This window comes from Vulpes lagopus, chromosome 12 (genome assembly GCF_018345385.1).
Source record: "Vulpes lagopus strain Blue_001 chromosome 12, ASM1834538v1, whole genome shotgun sequence".
Classification (NCBI taxonomy): domain Eukaryota; kingdom Metazoa; phylum Chordata; class Mammalia; order Carnivora; family Canidae; genus Vulpes; species Vulpes lagopus.
Genome location: NC_054835.1, coordinates 47,443,768 through 47,461,656, shown reverse-complemented (window position 1 = coordinate 47,461,656; position 17,889 = coordinate 47,443,768). Strand labels below are relative to the sequence as shown.

Genomic DNA, 17,889 nt, shown 5'->3' with positions numbered 1-17,889 from the left:
GCCAAGAAAGAATTCTTGAGACGTCTTTGGGGCAAAGAGGTGATTTTATTAAAGCACGGAACAGGACCCGTGGGCAGAAAGAGCTGCATTGGCTTTATGAGGAGTCGCCTATCATAGACTTCAAGTTGAGAGGGAGTTAGGGAGAGCGTCTCTAAGGAATTTTGGATGCAAGGTTTCCAGGACCTTGAGGGGCTATTGTTGGGAAAGGTTATTTATTACCATATAATAAAATATAAGTCATGGGACCCTTTAGATATATACTGATGGGTCATATACTTGGGGATGATTGCCAACGTGTATCTTGGGGGGTTTATTTTTTATTTTTTTTTATTTTTTTTCTTGGGGGGTTTAGTGATAAAGGAGTTTTTTTTTTTTTTTTTTTTTTTTAAGATTTTATTTAGGGACGACTAGGTGGCTCAGTGGATGAGCACCTGCCTTTGGCCCAGGGTGTGAACCCCTTCCCCTATGTCTTTTCTTTTCTTTCTTTCTTTTTTTTTTTTTTTTAAAGATTTTATTTATTTATTCATGAGGATACACAGAGAGGAGAGAGAGAGAGAGAGAGGCAGAGACACAGGCAGAGGGAGAAGCAGACTCCATGCAGGGAGCTGGACGCGGGACTCGACCCCCGGGTCTCCAAGATCACGCCCTGGGCTGTAGGCGGCGCTAAACGGCTGAGCCACCGGGGCTGCCCAGTCCCTATTTCTTCATGAGAGACACAGAGAGAGGCAGAGACACAGACAGAGGGAGAAGCAGGCTCTTCATGAGGAGCCTAATGTGGGACTTGATCCCAGGACCCCGAGATCATGACCTGAGCCAAAGGCACTCAACCACTGAGCCACCCAGGCGCCCAATAAAGGAGATTTCTAAAGGAAATTTGTTAAATATGTTACAGTAGACTTACAGGATCCTGGGGATTGGGTTAAGCTTGCTTTTTGCCTTTAGCAAAGTATTAATATCGAGGCAGTTGAGTCGCTAGAGGAATGTCACTCTGCTTGTTTCAAGGACTTGCCAATGGGCTGTAGGCATTAAGGAAATTTAATAATTTGTCTTCTGCCTTTGTTTCCCACATCCACACCTACCTTCTTCCTTTAGATAAAAGCTACTCTTGTGGAGAACATGGTTTCTAGAGGCAAAGTAATTTCTGAAAACTTGGCCCAAATACTTTCTGTGGACATATTACAAATATGTATTTATTTAGCTACCTTTATTCTTTTTTATTTTTATTTAGCTACCTTTAAAAAAGAGTAGGCGGGATCCCTGGGTGGCGCAGCGGTTTGGCGCCTGCCTTTGGCCCAGGGCGCGATCCTGGAGACCCGGGATCGAATCCCACATAGGGCTCCCAGGGCATGGAGCCTGCTTCTCCCTCTGCCTGTGTCTCTGCCTCTCTCTCTCTGTGTGACTATCATAAATAAATAAAAATTAAAAAATAAAAAATAAAAAAGAGTAGGCATCATGTCCAACATGGGGCTTGAACTCAAGACACTGAGGTCAAGAGTAGCATGCTCTACTAGGCTGCCAGGTGCCTCTACGGAGCTACCTTTGATTCATACTGAATAGTTTTTTCTTTCTTTCATTTTTTTTTTAAAGATTTTATTTATTCATGAGAGACACACAAAGAGAGGCAGAGCCACCCAGGCATCCTGACACATCATTCCTTTGTACATAAATATCCTTCCGGTTTTAAAAGCTAATATGCAGGGACACTTGGTTGGCTCAGTCGGTGGAGCATGCAACTTCTGATCTCAAGGTCATGAGTTTAAACAAACAAACAAACAAATAAATAAATAAAAATAAAAGAGCAGCCTGAGTGGCTCAGTGGTTTAGCGCCACCTTCAGCCCAGGGTGTGATTTCGGAGACCCAGGATTGAGTCCCATATCGGGCTCCCTGCAGAGAGCCTGTTTTTCCCTCTGCCTGTGCCTCTGCTTGTCTCTCATGAGTAAATAAATGAAGTCTTAAAAAAAAAAAAAAGAGAGAGAGAGAGAGAGAGAGAGAGTGGTATGTGATTCTTTCACATGTAGAGTGCAGTTCTTTAAAACCCATACTTCTGGGCAGCCTGGGTATCTCAGGGTTTAGCACCTGCCTTCGGCCCAGGGCGTGATCCTGGAGTCCAGGCATGGAGTCCCGCATCGGGCTCCCTGCATGGAGCCTGCTTCTCCCTCTGCCTGTGTCTCTGCCTCTCTCTATCATGAATAAATAAAATCTTTAAAAAAAATAAATTAGGGGATCCCTGGGTGGCGCAGCAGTTTAGTGCCTGCCTTTGGCCCAGGGTGCGATCCTGGAGACCCAGGATCAAGTCCCACATCGGGCTCTTGGTGCATGGAGCCTGCTTCTCCCTCTGCCTGTGTCTCTGCCTCTCTCTCTCTCTCTGTGTGACTATCATAAATAAATAAAAATTAAAAATAAAAAGAAATAAATGAAATACAGCAGACACAAAAAGACAGATAATGCTTGACTCCACTTTATATGAAGTATATCTCCTATAGGCGAATTCATAGAAACAGAAAGACTAAGAGCTACCAAGGGGCTAGGGCAAGGGGGATGGGGATGGGGAATTACTACCTAATGGTTGACAAAACTTCTGGTTGAGATAATAAAATTTGGAAATAGGGAGACCTGGTTGGTGTAGTCGGTAAAACATGACTCTTGATCTTGCAGTTGGGAGTTTGAGCCCCACATTGGGTGTAGAGCTTTCTCAAAAAATTTTTTTTCTTTTTTAAAGATTTTATTTATTTATTCATGAGAAACAGAGAGAGAGAGAGGTAGAGACACAGGCAGAGGGAGAAGCAGGCTCCATGTAGGGAGCCCAACGCGGGACTCGATCCCGGGTCTCCAGGATCACGTCCTGGGCCAAAGGCGGCGCTAAACCACTGAGCCACCCAGTCTGCCCAAAAATTTTTAAATGATTGTAGGAAGTTTTGGAGACAGGTATTAGTGATGGCTGTACATTGTTGTTGTTGTTTTTAACATATCTTATTCATGAGACAGAGAGAGGCAGAGACATAGGCAAAGGGAGGAGAAGCAGGTTCCATGCAAGGAGACTGATGTGGAACTCGATCCTGGGTCTCTGGGATCAGGCCCTGAGCCAAAGGCAGACCGCTCAACCACTGAGCCTCCCAGGCGTCCCTGATGGTTGTACATTGTGAATGTAATTAATGCCACTGACTTGAACCCTTACGAGGTAACAAAAAGTTGGAAGTGAGGATCAAAACATAATCCCAGGAAGGTATAAGGAAGCATTTTAAAAAATTAATTGGTTAAGAAAACAATTTAACTCAACAAGCATTTAAATTTCTACTATGTAACAGAAATGATGGATACCAAGAAAAACATGGTTCCCAATCTTTTTTTTTTTTTTTTTTAATTTTATTTATTTATGATAGGCACACAGTGAGAGAGAGAGAAGCAGAGACATAGGCAGAGGGAGAAGCAGGCTCCATGCACCGGGAGCCCGACGTGGGATTCGATCCCGGGTCTCCAGGATCGCGCCCCGGGCCAAAGGCAGGCGCCAAACCGCTGCGCCACCCAGGGATCCCGGTTCCCAATCTTATAGAGAAAAAGATAGCAAGATGCTAAGACTTTCCCAATCTTCAATTCTTTCAACATGGTAAAAACGGAGGCACCTTGCTTTGCATCCACTCAGAAAGCAAGAACACTTCTCTACACGTCATCAAGCAAGATAAAACCAGACCTCAGATCACTCGACTGGGAAACTGGCATAGGATAAGCATCACACTGGAGCATAATCCTAACTGTACTTTTGTTTGTGTCCACTCCATACTTTAAGCAACATCTGCAACCCCCAAGGAAAGGAAGGAAGGAAGGAAGGAAGGAAGGAAGGAAGGAAGGAAGGAAGGAGAAAAAAAGAAAATTCTTGGGCCCTACCCCAGACCTGGATCAGAAACTCTGGAGGTGGGGCCCAACCATCTGTTGTAGCAAGCCCTGCCTGGGATTCTGATGTGGGCTATGCTGGACAACCACTGGTCAAGGGCACAATAAAGCACAGCCTGTCACCAAAGAATTCAGGGGGGAAAAAAGCCAACCAGTTGGTTTTTTGAAAAACACATGCACAATGTCTTCCCACCATTTAACAGGTTTATGGAGAGAGCATGATTTTGAAAGAATGAAAAACCTACAGCTTTTTGTTTTAAACAGCAAGAGAACTGAAAAAAAAAAAAAAAAGTGATCTTTAAAAGTATGAGTTTATTCTCCAGGTTTTTACACACCCACAAATTAGAGCTTTTATTGCAGCTATATCCAGGAGCTGGAAACAATGAAAAATATGTACTTGTATCATACATGTAACACTTATAAGATAATGGAACAGTTTGAATTTTAAAGATTAGTTTTTCAATGATTCAGTAAGCATATGGAAATTAGGGTTAATTACAGAAACAGCTATTGAACTCTAAAATAAAAACATAAATTATATAAAAATAAAAGGGTAAAAAACGTTTCATTTAAAAAATGAAAACAAAAAACAGTGGCTTATCATCTCTCTGCTAGTTAGTAACCTAATGAAAATGAAAATGAGTCAAGTATTATCTTTTCCATATTTAAAGCAAAGTGGTTCTATCCTTTTCATGAATAGTCAGCTTTAGGTCTGAAATGGAAGCCAGGGTTTGGGGTTTCGAACATCTCAAATATTTTATTGCCCTGTGTTAACGGATTCTTCTTTGTACACTACGAAATTTAAGTTTGCTTGGAGGAGAGAAAAACCAACTGGATAGGCAGTTAAATCAAATGGGATTCAGTTACAAATGGCACCAACTCAGAACACACAAAGAGCTTAGTTTGAGGGCAAGCATGTTAAATAAAGACCAAAGAAGAGGATCATTTGAGATCTTTACAACAATCAAGTATTTGGCCAAATAGCCAGGTTTGGCAAGTACAAGGATAATGAGTTAGCAAGTTAATGAGAAGCTAGATTCAAATTAGCTCCAACTTGATTTACAAATTAACAATACAAGATGATTTAATTTTCTATCCTTTTCACTCAGAAGAAAATTTAAACCATATTCCTATTGCTGGTGTCAACCTCTAATGTTCCTTGCCATATTTTTGGTTAGATTTTTAAAGATAAGTGGTAGCAGATGTTTATGTTATTAATGTGACCAATACATTAAATTTCCAAAGAATAGAATTAGATTTAATACTAGGTTATTACTCACAATGACTCAACATAAATAGCAGAGGTCCCACAAGTGTCCTCAGCCCTGGGATCACAGACTAGGACAATTTAGTGACCACTAAATGAAAATGAATTATGAAAAATGCTATTTCCAGAATGTCTTTTTTCTCCCATCCCTTCATTTGGATTTTTTAAAAAAGTAGACCTCATACTTTCATTGTTTAAACATCATTTTAAATAACCTTCAGTTTTTGAAATAAATCACATTTTTAAAAACTTCCAAAATTTGCTATTAATTGATCTCAGATGTTTGATAGTAAAACTTCTGTTAAAAAAAAAAAAAAAGTCAATACTATGCCATTTGCTAAGAGGGTGACTTAGTCTTTTTGTTGTTGTCATTTTTTTTTAAAGCATTTTAGGTTGTAATCCAGTGTTCATATAATGGAACTAAAGTTCCTATAAAGAGGGATTGATTTTGGAACATTGATATAATTAGATCTATAAGTGAAAGTCACAAAGAAATCTTTTAAAAATGACTGTGTGTGTTAAATTGTGTCAACACAATGTCATTTGATTTTGTTTAACAACTGGTCAAGTCAGAGAAAGGGAATGAAAATAATCAAGCTACTGTGATTGAAACCAGTTTGACTCAGAGGGGAAAAAACAATTAGGTCTATATTAAGTCTTCAGCCTACCAGATCACTCTATACATACTCAGTCTAGAGGCTTTCTGCCACAATACTAAAATACAAATTCTTCACAAATCACAACTCTATTCCAAATATTCTATGTCCTATGTTGTTTTTAAAATTCTACTAAATAATTGATAGCTTTACAACAGAATTTCTTTTATTTAAAAAATAGTTAAATCACTATCCCACAAAATGTTCAGAAACACAGGTAACTATAGAAAGTCAATGTGCATATACTGCTTTTATTATGATAATTATGGTTGTTAGCTGAATGAGAACAAATAATAGCTAAAAAGTTTTCAAATGATAGAAAAACACATTTGGGTAAGTTATGACACAATTGTTTGAGTTCATAGACAACAGAAATAGAAATTTTTTTTGCACCAATTGCAAATGCAAAGTTAACGATAAAATCAGGGAACTGAAGGGTTGAAAGGGGCCTTAAACATATTCACTATCTTAAATTTTAGACAAAGGAGCTGAAAATAGAAAAAAAAAAAAACCCACAACAAACCCAACATATACACCATAACAGTCTTTTATGACTTCCAATTTTAACTCTTTTCTAAAAGCATTAGGGGCACTGAGACCCTTATTGTAGGTTATGTATCATCTCCTCTTTGGCTATGAGGTGTGTAGTTTTGTTAACTAGAGACATCAGTGAGTTCAGTTTCTGAGACCAGTCATTTAATAAATTATTTGGATCCTTGGGTCTCTGGAAGTTGATAATTCCTGCCAACCTGTCTACTTTAGCAAAGATGGTCTTGTTAACTACTAGATTTGAAAGAAAAGCTTCTGACTCCTGCAAGAGAGAATGAAAAATTGGATTAAGATAGGATAATTACAGACAATAAAATTTAAGGAAAGCATTTTTTAAACTCTTCACCCAAGAATATGCAGTGCTAAAATTCACTACGCATAAGTAAGCAACTCTTGACTTCCTGTAATAATACACTTAGTGTACTATGAGTCTAGGAGATGAATAGCCTCTAAGTCTACTCAGAATCAGGGTAGAGTTTGAATCTGCCTCCTTGCAAACTCAACAATGCTGGTTCTGCTCCTGCCAACAGCCCCTTGGTCCACTCTTGGTCTACAATGTTTCCCCCTAACACATCATATAATTTGTTTCCAGAAATGCTGGGTTACAATGTGTAATCTCTGCCACTGGCAACTACATAGCCAAGGACAAGTCACTTTATTCTAAGGACTCTGGTCCACTGGTCCAGAAATGAGAGGAGCTAATGAGCCAACCAAGGATTAAATTTTTTACCTCTAACACCCGTGATTCTTCTTTCTTCAGCTAAACTGATAAACTGTCTCATGACAGAAATGGCTTCTAGATCACCTCACTTAACCCCTACCTCTGTGGTGGGTTATACATTCCACCAGCAGGAACCTAGATCTGAACACAATATTTCTCTAACTTGACCTGGGACCTCTGCAAGGGAAGTGTAGTGAAGTCTCCTTCACAGTTTCTATTTCTATGGTTCATTCCTGGGACCCTAGACATATTTGTTATAGAAATACATACCCAACTGCAGATGAAACGATGTAAAACTATCATATTTAAGTAAAGATTTTAACTAGGACACATAATAGTAATGTAACTATAAACTTGATATTTGGGCTATTTTTGGGTACTCAAGATAGCCTGGGGAAACTTTGTCACCTTAAATAATAAAGCAAAATTGATTTTCTAATTCAATTTTTATAAGTCAGTTGATATTCAAAATGACTGGCTACAAACAACTCAAACTACTTACATCAACAGACAGATCAAGAAGCTGAGCCATCCTCTTCATTGTTATCCTGGTGTAATACTTGGCCATTATTCTAATATTCTGGGGAGAGGACAGAGAGCAATGAAGAACACCTAAGAGTCGTCAGTAAGGCTAAAAGCCCATTTGTTTTCATATTCAAATAGGTTTAGTTAAAATGTCAGATTCAGAGCTTTTATTTTTCTATAGCTGACTGCTGGAATGAAGCTGGTTCTCAATTTCAGTAACAAAGCAAAATTTAGATACTTTGATTTCTGCAGTTTTGTAAGTTATTCTGAATACTATCCACAACTCTTTTAAAATACATATAGTCAAACCCTAGGCTTATCTTAACTAAAATAATGGTTAAAAACTAATGTTCTAAAATGTTTTTGCTAAATCCAAGAATCTAAAATTAAAATTTCCTAATTATGATACAAATGTTTCTTTTTATTTTTTAAAAAAGATTTTATTACTTATTTATGAGAGACAGAGAGAGAGAGAGAGGCAGAGACACAGGCAGAGGGAGAAGCAAGCACCATGCAGGGAGCCTGATGTGGGACTTGATCCCGGATGTCCAGGATCAGGCCCTGGGCAGAAGGCGGTGCTAAACCACTGAGCCACCCGGGCTGCCTGACACAAATGTTTAAAAGGCTGATTCAAAAAATGAGAGCATCTCAAAACACGACATTATCATCATTTTAACTATTGAAAGGTAACTTGAAATTAAATTTCCTAGCTTACACTGGAAGTGGTTCCCTTTATCATTATTATTTTAATTCTTTATTTTAGAGAAAGCATGTGGGGGGTAGGGGTGGAGGGAAAGGGAGACAGAATCTTGAGTAGACTCCTTGTTGAGCTTGGAGCCTGGACAAGGGGCTTAATCCCATGACCCTGAGATCATGACCTGAGCTAAAATCAAGAGTGGGCTGCTTAACCAACTGAGCCACTGTTCCCTCCCTTTATTCTTCTTTGTTATTAACAAAATAGCAGCATCACAAGAAAAATGGGGAACAGTGGGGAGAGAAAATGAACCGATGTTTGGAGAAGCTGTCCCTCCTCCCATCTCTCTCAGGGTCCACGGCAACACATTTCTTAGAAAGCAGCACAATCATTCTAGATCCCTTCTTTATCCTTTAAATTTAATCAATGACCAAATTCTATTTATTTTCTTTATTAAAATAACTCCATCCCATCTATCCCTCAGCTACTGCCTTGACAGAAGCCCACAGGAGCCTTCACTTACTCTCAGCTCCATTCCTGTCTCTCCCCCCCAAGTGCATTCTCCACACTGACTGCCAGAGGAGTCTTTGTAAGACGCAAGCCTGGTCACTGTCCTCTCAGGTCAAAGTTTCCACTACTGCAGTATATAAACTTTGTGAAGTCCCAGACCCTTTCCATATCTCCGATTTTCTTCTTCACTGATCCCTGTGTTTGGAGGCACTTCTGTTCATCCTACAGGTTTGTCGTCTCCATGCCCCTGCTCAGACTATGGCATCTGTCCGCTCACCGGGTACTCTTCTTACAAATCTTATCTCCTCTGTCAATTTCTGCAGATCTAGCCTGACCTTTCTTTTTCTTTTTAGAATTTTATTTTTGGGGCGCCTGGGTGGCTTGGTTGGTTAAGCATCTGCTTTGGCTCAGGTCATGATCTCTGGGTCCTGGGATCAAGTCCCTCATTGGGCTCCCTGCTCTGCAGGGAGCTGCTTCTCCCTCTTCTTGCCACTCTGCCTAGTTGTGCGCTGTCAAATAAATAAAGAAAACCTTAAAACACACACTCACACACACACAATATATATATGTATGTATTTTAAGCAATCTCCACCTCTGACGTGGGGCTTGGACCCACAACCCCGAGATCAAGGGTATACTCCACTGACTGAGCCAGCCAGGTGTCCTCCTTTCAGGTAGAACCAATCAACCCTCTACTTATGCTGCACTCCATTTGATATATATTGGTACCCTAATATCTAGAATACTTTTACTTTCTTTTTTTAAAAAGATTTTATTTATTTATTTCTGGGAGACACAGAGAGAGGCAGAGACACAGGCAGAGGGAGAAGCAGGTTCCCTGCAGAAGCCTGATGTGGGACTCGATTCCAGGACCCTGGGGATCATGCCCTGAGCAAAAGGCAGACGCTCAAACACTAAGCCACCCAGGAGCCCCAAATACTTTTACTTATAAATCCATTTTTCTTGGGATTTAAAATCTTAAAAAAAAGAAATCCATCTTTCCCTATGACTTATTTTTAAGCTGTCTGAAGATAGGGACCACGTCTCACTTTCCCACATGTTCCAGCATATTTGTACAGTGCCTGGTACATAGAAAGCTCATAATACATGTTTGCTATGTGAATGAATGCTTAAATAATTCCATTTATAGTGATACCAAGAAGATCAAAGATCAGGTTTAAGACTTGTTACCCATTCTCAGAACTACCAAGCAAGCAGCAGATAGAAAGAGCAACTTTCTTTTCTTTTTTTAAAGATTTTATTTATTTATTCATGAGAGACACACACACAGAGAGAGGCAGAGACACAGGCAGAGAGAGAAGCAGGCTCCATGGAGGGAGCCTGATGTGGGATTCGATCCCAGGACTCCAGGATCACGCCCTGGGCCAAAGGCAGGCACCAAACCGCTGCGCCACCCAGGGATCCCAGAAAGAGCAACTTTCACCCACAACCATCCCACCACTCATTCTTAAGAAATTCCTTCTGGTTTGTATGATGTAACTTTTTTTCTTTTTTAAGGATTTTATTTATTTATTCATGAGAGACACACAGAGGCAGAGGGAGAAGCAGGCTCCCTGCGGGACGTCAGATGTGGGACTTGATCCCCAGACCCGTGGATCATGACCTGACCCAAATGCAGACGTTCAACCACTGAGCCACCCAAGTGTCCCTATATCTTGTAACATTTTGAATTCTTTTATTTTTTTTTTAATTTTATTTTTGGGACGTCTGGGTGGCTCAGCAATTGAGCATCTGTCTTCCTTTGGTTCAGGGCTTGATCCCAGATTCCTGGGATGGAGTCCCACACTGGCCTCCTTACATGGAGCCTGCTTCTCCTCCCCTGCCTGTGTCTCTGCCTCTCTTACTGTGTCTCTTATGAATAAATATTTTTTAAAAATTAAAATAAATTTTATATTTTTAAAGGTTTTATTTATTTATTCATGAGAGATACAGAGAGAGAGAGAGAGAGAGAGAGAGAGAGAGAGGCAGAGACACAGGCAGAGGGAGAAGCAGGGTCCATGTAGGGAGCCCGACGTGGGACTCGATCCCGGGTCTCCAGGATCATGCCTTGGGCCGAAGGCAGCGCTAAACCGCTGAACCACCTGGGCTGCCCTAAATTTTATTTTTAAGTAATGTCTACACCCAACGTGAGGCCTGAACTGACACCCCAAGATCAAGAGTCACGTGCTTTACTGAGTCAGCCAGGCACCCTTAAAATTTTGGATTCTTGAGAGGGCCCTTCAAAATAAGAATGCTAAAACATTGTGGGTTTTTGTTGTTTTTCCTGAAAAGCCAAATATAAGGGAATAGGGTGGGGGGAAGTAAGAGGGATAAGATAAATTCTGATACATTATGGGAAATACACAAACAACACTGGGAGAACAAATTTACACCACAATTACCCTGAGCATAGCAAAAAAACCCCAAAACAAAAAAACCTAAAGCAAAGAATTAAAGATATAACCTCCAAAAGAAACATTTGACTGTCACACTTGAAAATTAAAAATTTGTGGTGGAAATCACCCCAGTTCACTTCTGGGCCGGCACTTACATGTTCCACGACTCTGTTCTTTAAGTCTGTCCACCTCCTTTCGCCTTCCTCTGTAGAACCAAAAACATCAGTCGCTGGACTCTCAAGAGACCCTTTCCTTAACTCCATCCCATAGTCTTCAACAAGGGTGGACCAACGCATGAGCTCCATTGTAGTAAAGAGCTTTAAAAGATCCCTGTAAATTGTATAAAACTTAATATTCCAAATCTGGAAAAACGTAACATAAAGTAATATAATGGCAAATGTTTAAATATTGGCAAAGATCGTACTTGTAAGTTCTTATTTGTAAAACAAAATATAAGTTGATTATTATTTATTTACTGCCATTTTTTTCCACAGCAGTTCTGAATGGAGCATTCCTCTACGTAACATTCTGCTCCCTCCCACAATGTATTTGCCAGTCTCTGGAATAATTTGCATAAGCTTACCAACGAGACAGATAAAAGAAAAACAGCTTTAAGAACTAAAAGCCCACTGTGTGTAGGAAGTGTATGTCTGTTTTATATAGTATAGACTTCTGAAAATCACTTAAGTCCTAAACTACTAAAATTTTATCAAATGATTAATAACCAAAAGCTGCTAAAGTGAGCTTGAAATGCAACTTCTATCTGACAAGTGGTCCATTTTAGGTTGTTGTTGTTTTTTTTTTTTTTTAAAAAAAAAGAAAGCTCACACCCAGTGGAGCCCAATGTGAGGCCCAAATTCGTAACCCCTAGATCAAGACCTGAGCTGAGACCAAGGGTCAGATGCTTAACTGACTGAGCTACTTAGGTGCCCCTTGATAAGTGGCTATATGAATGAAGTGTGTTATAACCTCATTAATTTCTTTTTTAAAAATTAATTAACTTGTTTATTCATGAGAGAGGCAGAGACACAGGTGGAAAAGCAGGCTCCCCATGGGGACCCCAATGTGGGACACAATCCCAGGACCCCAGGATCACAACCTGAGTCAAAGGCAGACGTTCAACCACTGAGCCACCCAGGTGCCCAATCTCATTAATTCCTAAAGCAGCATGACAAAACCATTTCACTACTCTATAATCTCTAGTTTTATTCGCCAATACAATCTATCACAACCAATTAAGCAGATGTACACTTAGGTTAACCAATTTTCCTTCAAAATGGTGTTTCTGCTGAGATGTACTACGCTAGCTATAAAAGTACTTACTTGTATTTAGGAATTTCTTCTAACTTCTTGTCACCACTTATTCGGTGAACCAAATCTGACTGTTCGTTGTCAAAAGGAGCCAAGATCACATAGAGGACAACACTTTTCAGAGCCTAAAAACGTTGTATAACACAATGGATCATAAGCAAGCTTAGAAACAAAGTGGAGACTCTGGCAGGAACTAAAAAATCATGAGAGAATTGTCTATATTCATGTTTGATATTATACTCAAAAGTCTTAGGGAATGATCCTACCAAGCTGCCTTTTACAGTATCTTCCTGTCATATTAAATTTCTATGAAACAACTACAGTAAATCTTTGCCAATCTATATTACTACCTGGGCTAACATTTTTTGGAGTGAGATATATAAAGGAAAACTCCTTGTAACAAGTTAGCAGCACAAACATGGAACATACATACAAATGATTTGAAACAGTTTTGTGAAATAATTTTCCAAAGTAATGCTAGGTCTTTACCTGTAACCTTTGTTAGCATGTGACCTGCTATACATATTTTACTTTATTTTTTTTTAAAGTAATATCTACACCCAACATGGGGCTTGAACTCAAAACCTTCAAGGATCAAGCATCGCACGATCTATGAACTGAACCAGCCAAATGCTTCTGCTATACTTTTTTTTTTTTTTTTTAAGATTTTATTTACTTAGAGGGAGATAGAGAGAGAGAAAGAAAGAGAGTAGGAGGAAGGGGAGAGGCAAAGAATCTCAAGCAGATCTGGAGCTGAGTGTTGAGCCTGATATGAGGCTTGATCTCATGACCCTGAGATCATGACCTGAGCTGAAATAAGCGTAGGATGCTTAACCAACTGAGCTACCCAGGCACTGCCCTGCTATACATACTTTAAACAGTAAGGCTACATTCTTCGATAGTGATAAATAATTTAGAATATTGCCACAGTTCGTTTGAGTCAGTAAAGATAAACTATCAATACACTGACTAGAAAGCAGTACCATATAACTGCATATGATTACTGAAGTTAAAAATCACTTCAAAATAAAAAACACAAATTCTTCCTAGTCAATATCAATATCAAGTATAAGAAAATATTCTTACCTGTTGCCACTTTTCACTTTCTGCCTGTATACAGGGAGTATCATATATTGCTCTGTAGTGCTTACAAATAGACAAATAGGATCCCTCATGTTGATCCAGCTGAATCATTAAGTTATAATATTTCAACTTTAATTTCTAAAAAAAAAAAGTTGATAAAATAAATTGTGGCTTATCGGTCTTTTCTAAACACATCTAAAATAAACTTGCAGTAAGAGATATGCTTACCTCTGTATTTTCTTCCTGGAAAAATTTGGTGTTAATTTTCTTGCTGATGATTTGTGTACGAATGTAATCCTTCACAGCTAGGCAGAGCCTCATTTGCTCCAAAATAAACTCCACTCGCTCTTTCTTTTCCATTGACCCATAGGTTTCCACCTGGCCAAAGTAAGACCCCAAATAAATTTATATTTGATAATTTCTAAAAATTGCAAAATTAAATGTATTAAAATATCCACACCTATCAAACAATAAGAACCTTTTTTGCATACTGGGAGAATGTTGATGATGATATAAAAAGCTAATTTCCTCCAGGAAATTACAGTAAAAAAAAATTATATAGGAAATGGATATTTTTTCTTCTGACATAAAAAGTTCTATGAATTTAAGCATATGCACAGACTTGTTTAGCTACTATCACAATCAAGATACAGAACAGTCTATCACCCCTAAACTAAGTCCCTCATTTGCCCCTTTGGAGTCACATACTTCTGCCAATCAGAATGACCTGTTCTCCATCACTATAGATTTGTTTTTCATGAATATGAAACACAGTATGCAATCTCTTGAGTCTTTTTGCACTCAACATAATGCTTTGAATAGTAAAGATTCATCTAAATTGTTATGTATATCAATAAGTTCATTCCTTTTATTAAAAGATTTTATTTATTTATTTGAGAAAGAGAGTGTGCATGCACATGAGTGAGAGAATGGGCAGAGGGAGAGGGACAAGCAGGCTTCCAGCTGAGTGGGAAGCCTGATGTGGGCCTTGATCCCAGGACCCTGAGATCCTGACCTGAGCTGAAGGCAGACCCTTAACCGACTGAGCCACCCAGTGTCCCTAGTACATTTCTTTTTATGGCTAAGTAGTACTCCATTGTGTGGATGAACCAGTTTAACCATTCACCTGAAGGATATCTGGGTGGATTCTATTTTTTTTTTTTTAAATCTGTGTCCTGCCACACCCCCCTTTTTATCATGATTCCATCTTGTGCCCATCATGAACAAAACTACTCTGAACATCAGTAGATAGGTTGAGTGTGAACTTCAAGTTTTCATTTCTCTTGGGCACCAGGAATTGGTATTGCTGGGTCATTTGGTAAAGCATATGTTTAACTTTGTAAAAAATAGCCAAATTGTTTTCCAGCGGCTGCACCACTTTGCATTCCCATCAGCAATGGATAAGGGTTCTCATCACTTTGCAGCGCTGCTGGCACTTGGTTATAAACAGTATATATATTTTTAATGTTAGCTATTCTAATAGGCATGTAGGAGGGGATCCCTGGGTGGCTCTGCGGTTTACTTCGGCCTAGGGGCGTGATCCTGGAGTCCTGGGATCAAGTCCCACATCAGGCTCCCTGCATGGAGCCTGCTTCTCTCTCTGCCTGTGTCTCTGCCTCTCTCTCTCTCTCTGTGTGTGTCTCTCATGAATAAATAAAATCTTAAAAAAAAAAAAAAAGGCATGTAGGGGTATCTCTTGTGGTTTTAATTTGCATTTTCCTCATGGCTAGTGAGGAAATTACATTCATTCATTCATTCATTTAAAGATTTTATTCGTTTATTCATGAGAGACACAGAGAGAGGCAAAGACATAGGCAGAGGGAGAAGCAGGCTCCATGCAGGGAGCCCGATGTGGGACTCCAGGATCATGCCTTGGGCCAAAGGCAGATGTTCAACCACTGAGCCACCCAGGCATCCCTTTTCTTCAAATTTTAATTTAAATTCTAGTTAGTTAACATACTTGGGAGCAGGAAATTACAATTCTTTTTTTTTTTTTTTGGAAATTACAATTCTTCTTTTAAAAAATATTTTATTTATTTATTTGAGAGACAGCGAGAACACATACCCATGTGCAAACACACACATGAACAGAGGGAGAGGGAGAAACATATTCCCCACTGAGCAGGGAGCCTGATATGGGGCTCGATCCCAACACCCTAGGATCATGACATGAACTGAAGGCAGACACTTAAGCAACTGAGCCACCCACGTGTCCCAGAAATTACAGTTCTAAACACACGAAAGGATACCACTTGTAGGTTTTCTATTTACATAACAAAAAATTACAGGAAAAAGAGGTGCTCGTCTTTTTAAAATTCAAATAACATGGCTGATAGAACTCCTAAAGGATATAGAAATGTAGAGTTATGGTAAATATACAACAAATGCAAAATAGAAAATCAATTACGTCAAATACTATGAGAAACATTTTTTTATGAGAAACATTTTTAATTTAATATTTGGCATACACATTACAAATGAATTTATAAAATGTAGAATGGCAAAGCAGAAAGAAGGATATTTCATTATTATTATTAGGTCTGAAAAAAGGTTTTTATTTCACGGTCTTTGTAATTTTTGTTAAGGAAAATAAAACCTTATGCAATGAGCCATCAATGTTTCATTTATGAATCTTTACCCACTCTCCATGTGTCAATTACTTTTTTTTTTTTTTAACATTTTATTTATTCATGAGAGAGAGAGAGAGAGGCAGAGACACAGGTAGAGGTAGAAGCAGGCTCCATGCAGGGAGCCTGATGTGGGACTCGATCCCAGGTCTCCAGGATCACACCCTGAGTCAAAGGCAGGCACCAAACCGCTGAGCCACCCAGGGATCCCCATGTCAATTACTTTGAAGTAAATTTCAGACATATATTTTAGTATGTGTCTCTAACAGATAAACATTGAAAAAAAAATCTAAAAATTCCTTTTATCACCAAATACCTAGTCAGTCCCCAATATCTATCTCATTTATTTTAATTAAATAAGAATCCACATGAGGCTCATACTTTGCAATTGATAAATAGGTTTCTTATGGCTCTTTTTCCTTGCCATTTGTTGACAAAATCAAGCCAATCATCCTATAGTTTTATAGAGTCTGAATTATGCTGATTGCATCCCTGTGGTATCATTTAATAGGCTCCTCTGTCCCTAGCATATCCTGTAAACTGGTAGTTAAACCTAGAAGCTTTACATAATTGAGGTGAATTTTTTTTGGCAAGACTATTTCAGAGGATGTTGAATCATGAGGCATAATCATCCTAGTTGAAAATAGGGTTTGAAGGCAAAACTATGGAGACAGTAGAAAGATCAGTGGTTGCCAGGGGTTGGGATGGGGAAGAGGGAGGAACAGGCAGACCAGAGAATTTTTAGGGCAGTGAACCTATTTTATATGATACTACATTGATGAGCACATTTGTCAAAATCCGCGGAATATACAACACAAAGAGTGAACCTTAATGCAAACTAATGACTTTCAGTGATCTCATGTCAATGTAGGTTCATCTATTTTAACTAATGTACCACTCTGGTGTGAGATGTTGGTAGAAGGGGAGGGAGAGAGGGGAGAGAGGGGGAGAGAGAGAGAGAGAGAGTGTGTGTGTGTGTGTGTGCGCGTTTGCATGCACGCGCATACATGCATGTGCGTGTTGGGAGGGGGACAATGGAGTATATGGGAACTCTCTGTACTTGCCACTCAACTTGGTTGTGAACCTAAAAGTGCTCTAAAAAATAAAATCTGGGGATCCCTGGGTGGCTCAGTGGTTTGGTGCCTGCCTTTGGCCCAGGGCGCAATCCTGGAGTCCTGGGATTGAATTCCACGTCGGGCTCCCGGCATGGAGTCTGCTTCTCCCTCTACCTGTGTCTCTGCCTCTCTCTATCATAAGTAAATAAATAAATCTTAAAAAAAAATTAAAAAATTAAAAAAAAAATAATAATAAAATGAAATATAAAAAAATAAATCAAATCAAATCAAATCAAATCTTCTGGGTAGCCCCGGTGGCTCAGTGGTTTAGTGCCGTCTTCAGCCCAGGGCATGATCCTGGAGACGTGGGATCAAGTCCCATGTCAGGCTCCCTGCATGGAGCCTGCTTCTCCCTCTGCCTGTGTCTGTCTCTCTCTCTCTCTCTCTCTGTCTGTCATGAATAAATAAATAAAATCTTAAAAAAAAAAAAAAAGAAAGAAAAAAAATAAAATCTAATCAAAAAGAAGAAAAGAAAAAAAAAAAAGAAGAAAAGACATCTGAAGCTAAATAGAACTAGTATGAGTCTAAACTTTACCACTTCTTGGC

General features: G+C 39.2%; 1 protein-coding gene across 1 annotated transcript in view; it reads right to left on the bottom strand.

Annotated features, from left to right (window-relative positions):
• Nucleotides 1-4,181: 4,181 nt before the first annotated feature.
• PSMD12 (proteasome 26S subunit, non-ATPase 12) overlaps nucleotides 4,182-17,889 on the bottom strand; it is a 35,039-nt gene continuing 21,331 nt past the window's right edge. The window contains exons 6-11 of the mRNA XM_041726470.1: nucleotides 13,830-13,979; nucleotides 13,605-13,739; nucleotides 12,531-12,643; nucleotides 11,363-11,537; nucleotides 7,585-7,662; nucleotides 4,182-6,623 (exon numbers count right to left, since the gene is read on the bottom strand). Coding sequence (XP_041582404.1) covers nucleotides 6,414-6,623; nucleotides 7,585-7,662; nucleotides 11,363-11,537; nucleotides 12,531-12,643; nucleotides 13,605-13,739; nucleotides 13,830-13,979 — 861 coding nt within the window. The 3' untranslated portion in view covers nucleotides 4,182-6,413. The remainder of the gene's footprint in view (nucleotides 6,624-7,584; nucleotides 7,663-11,362; nucleotides 11,538-12,530; nucleotides 12,644-13,604; nucleotides 13,740-13,829; nucleotides 13,980-17,889) is intronic.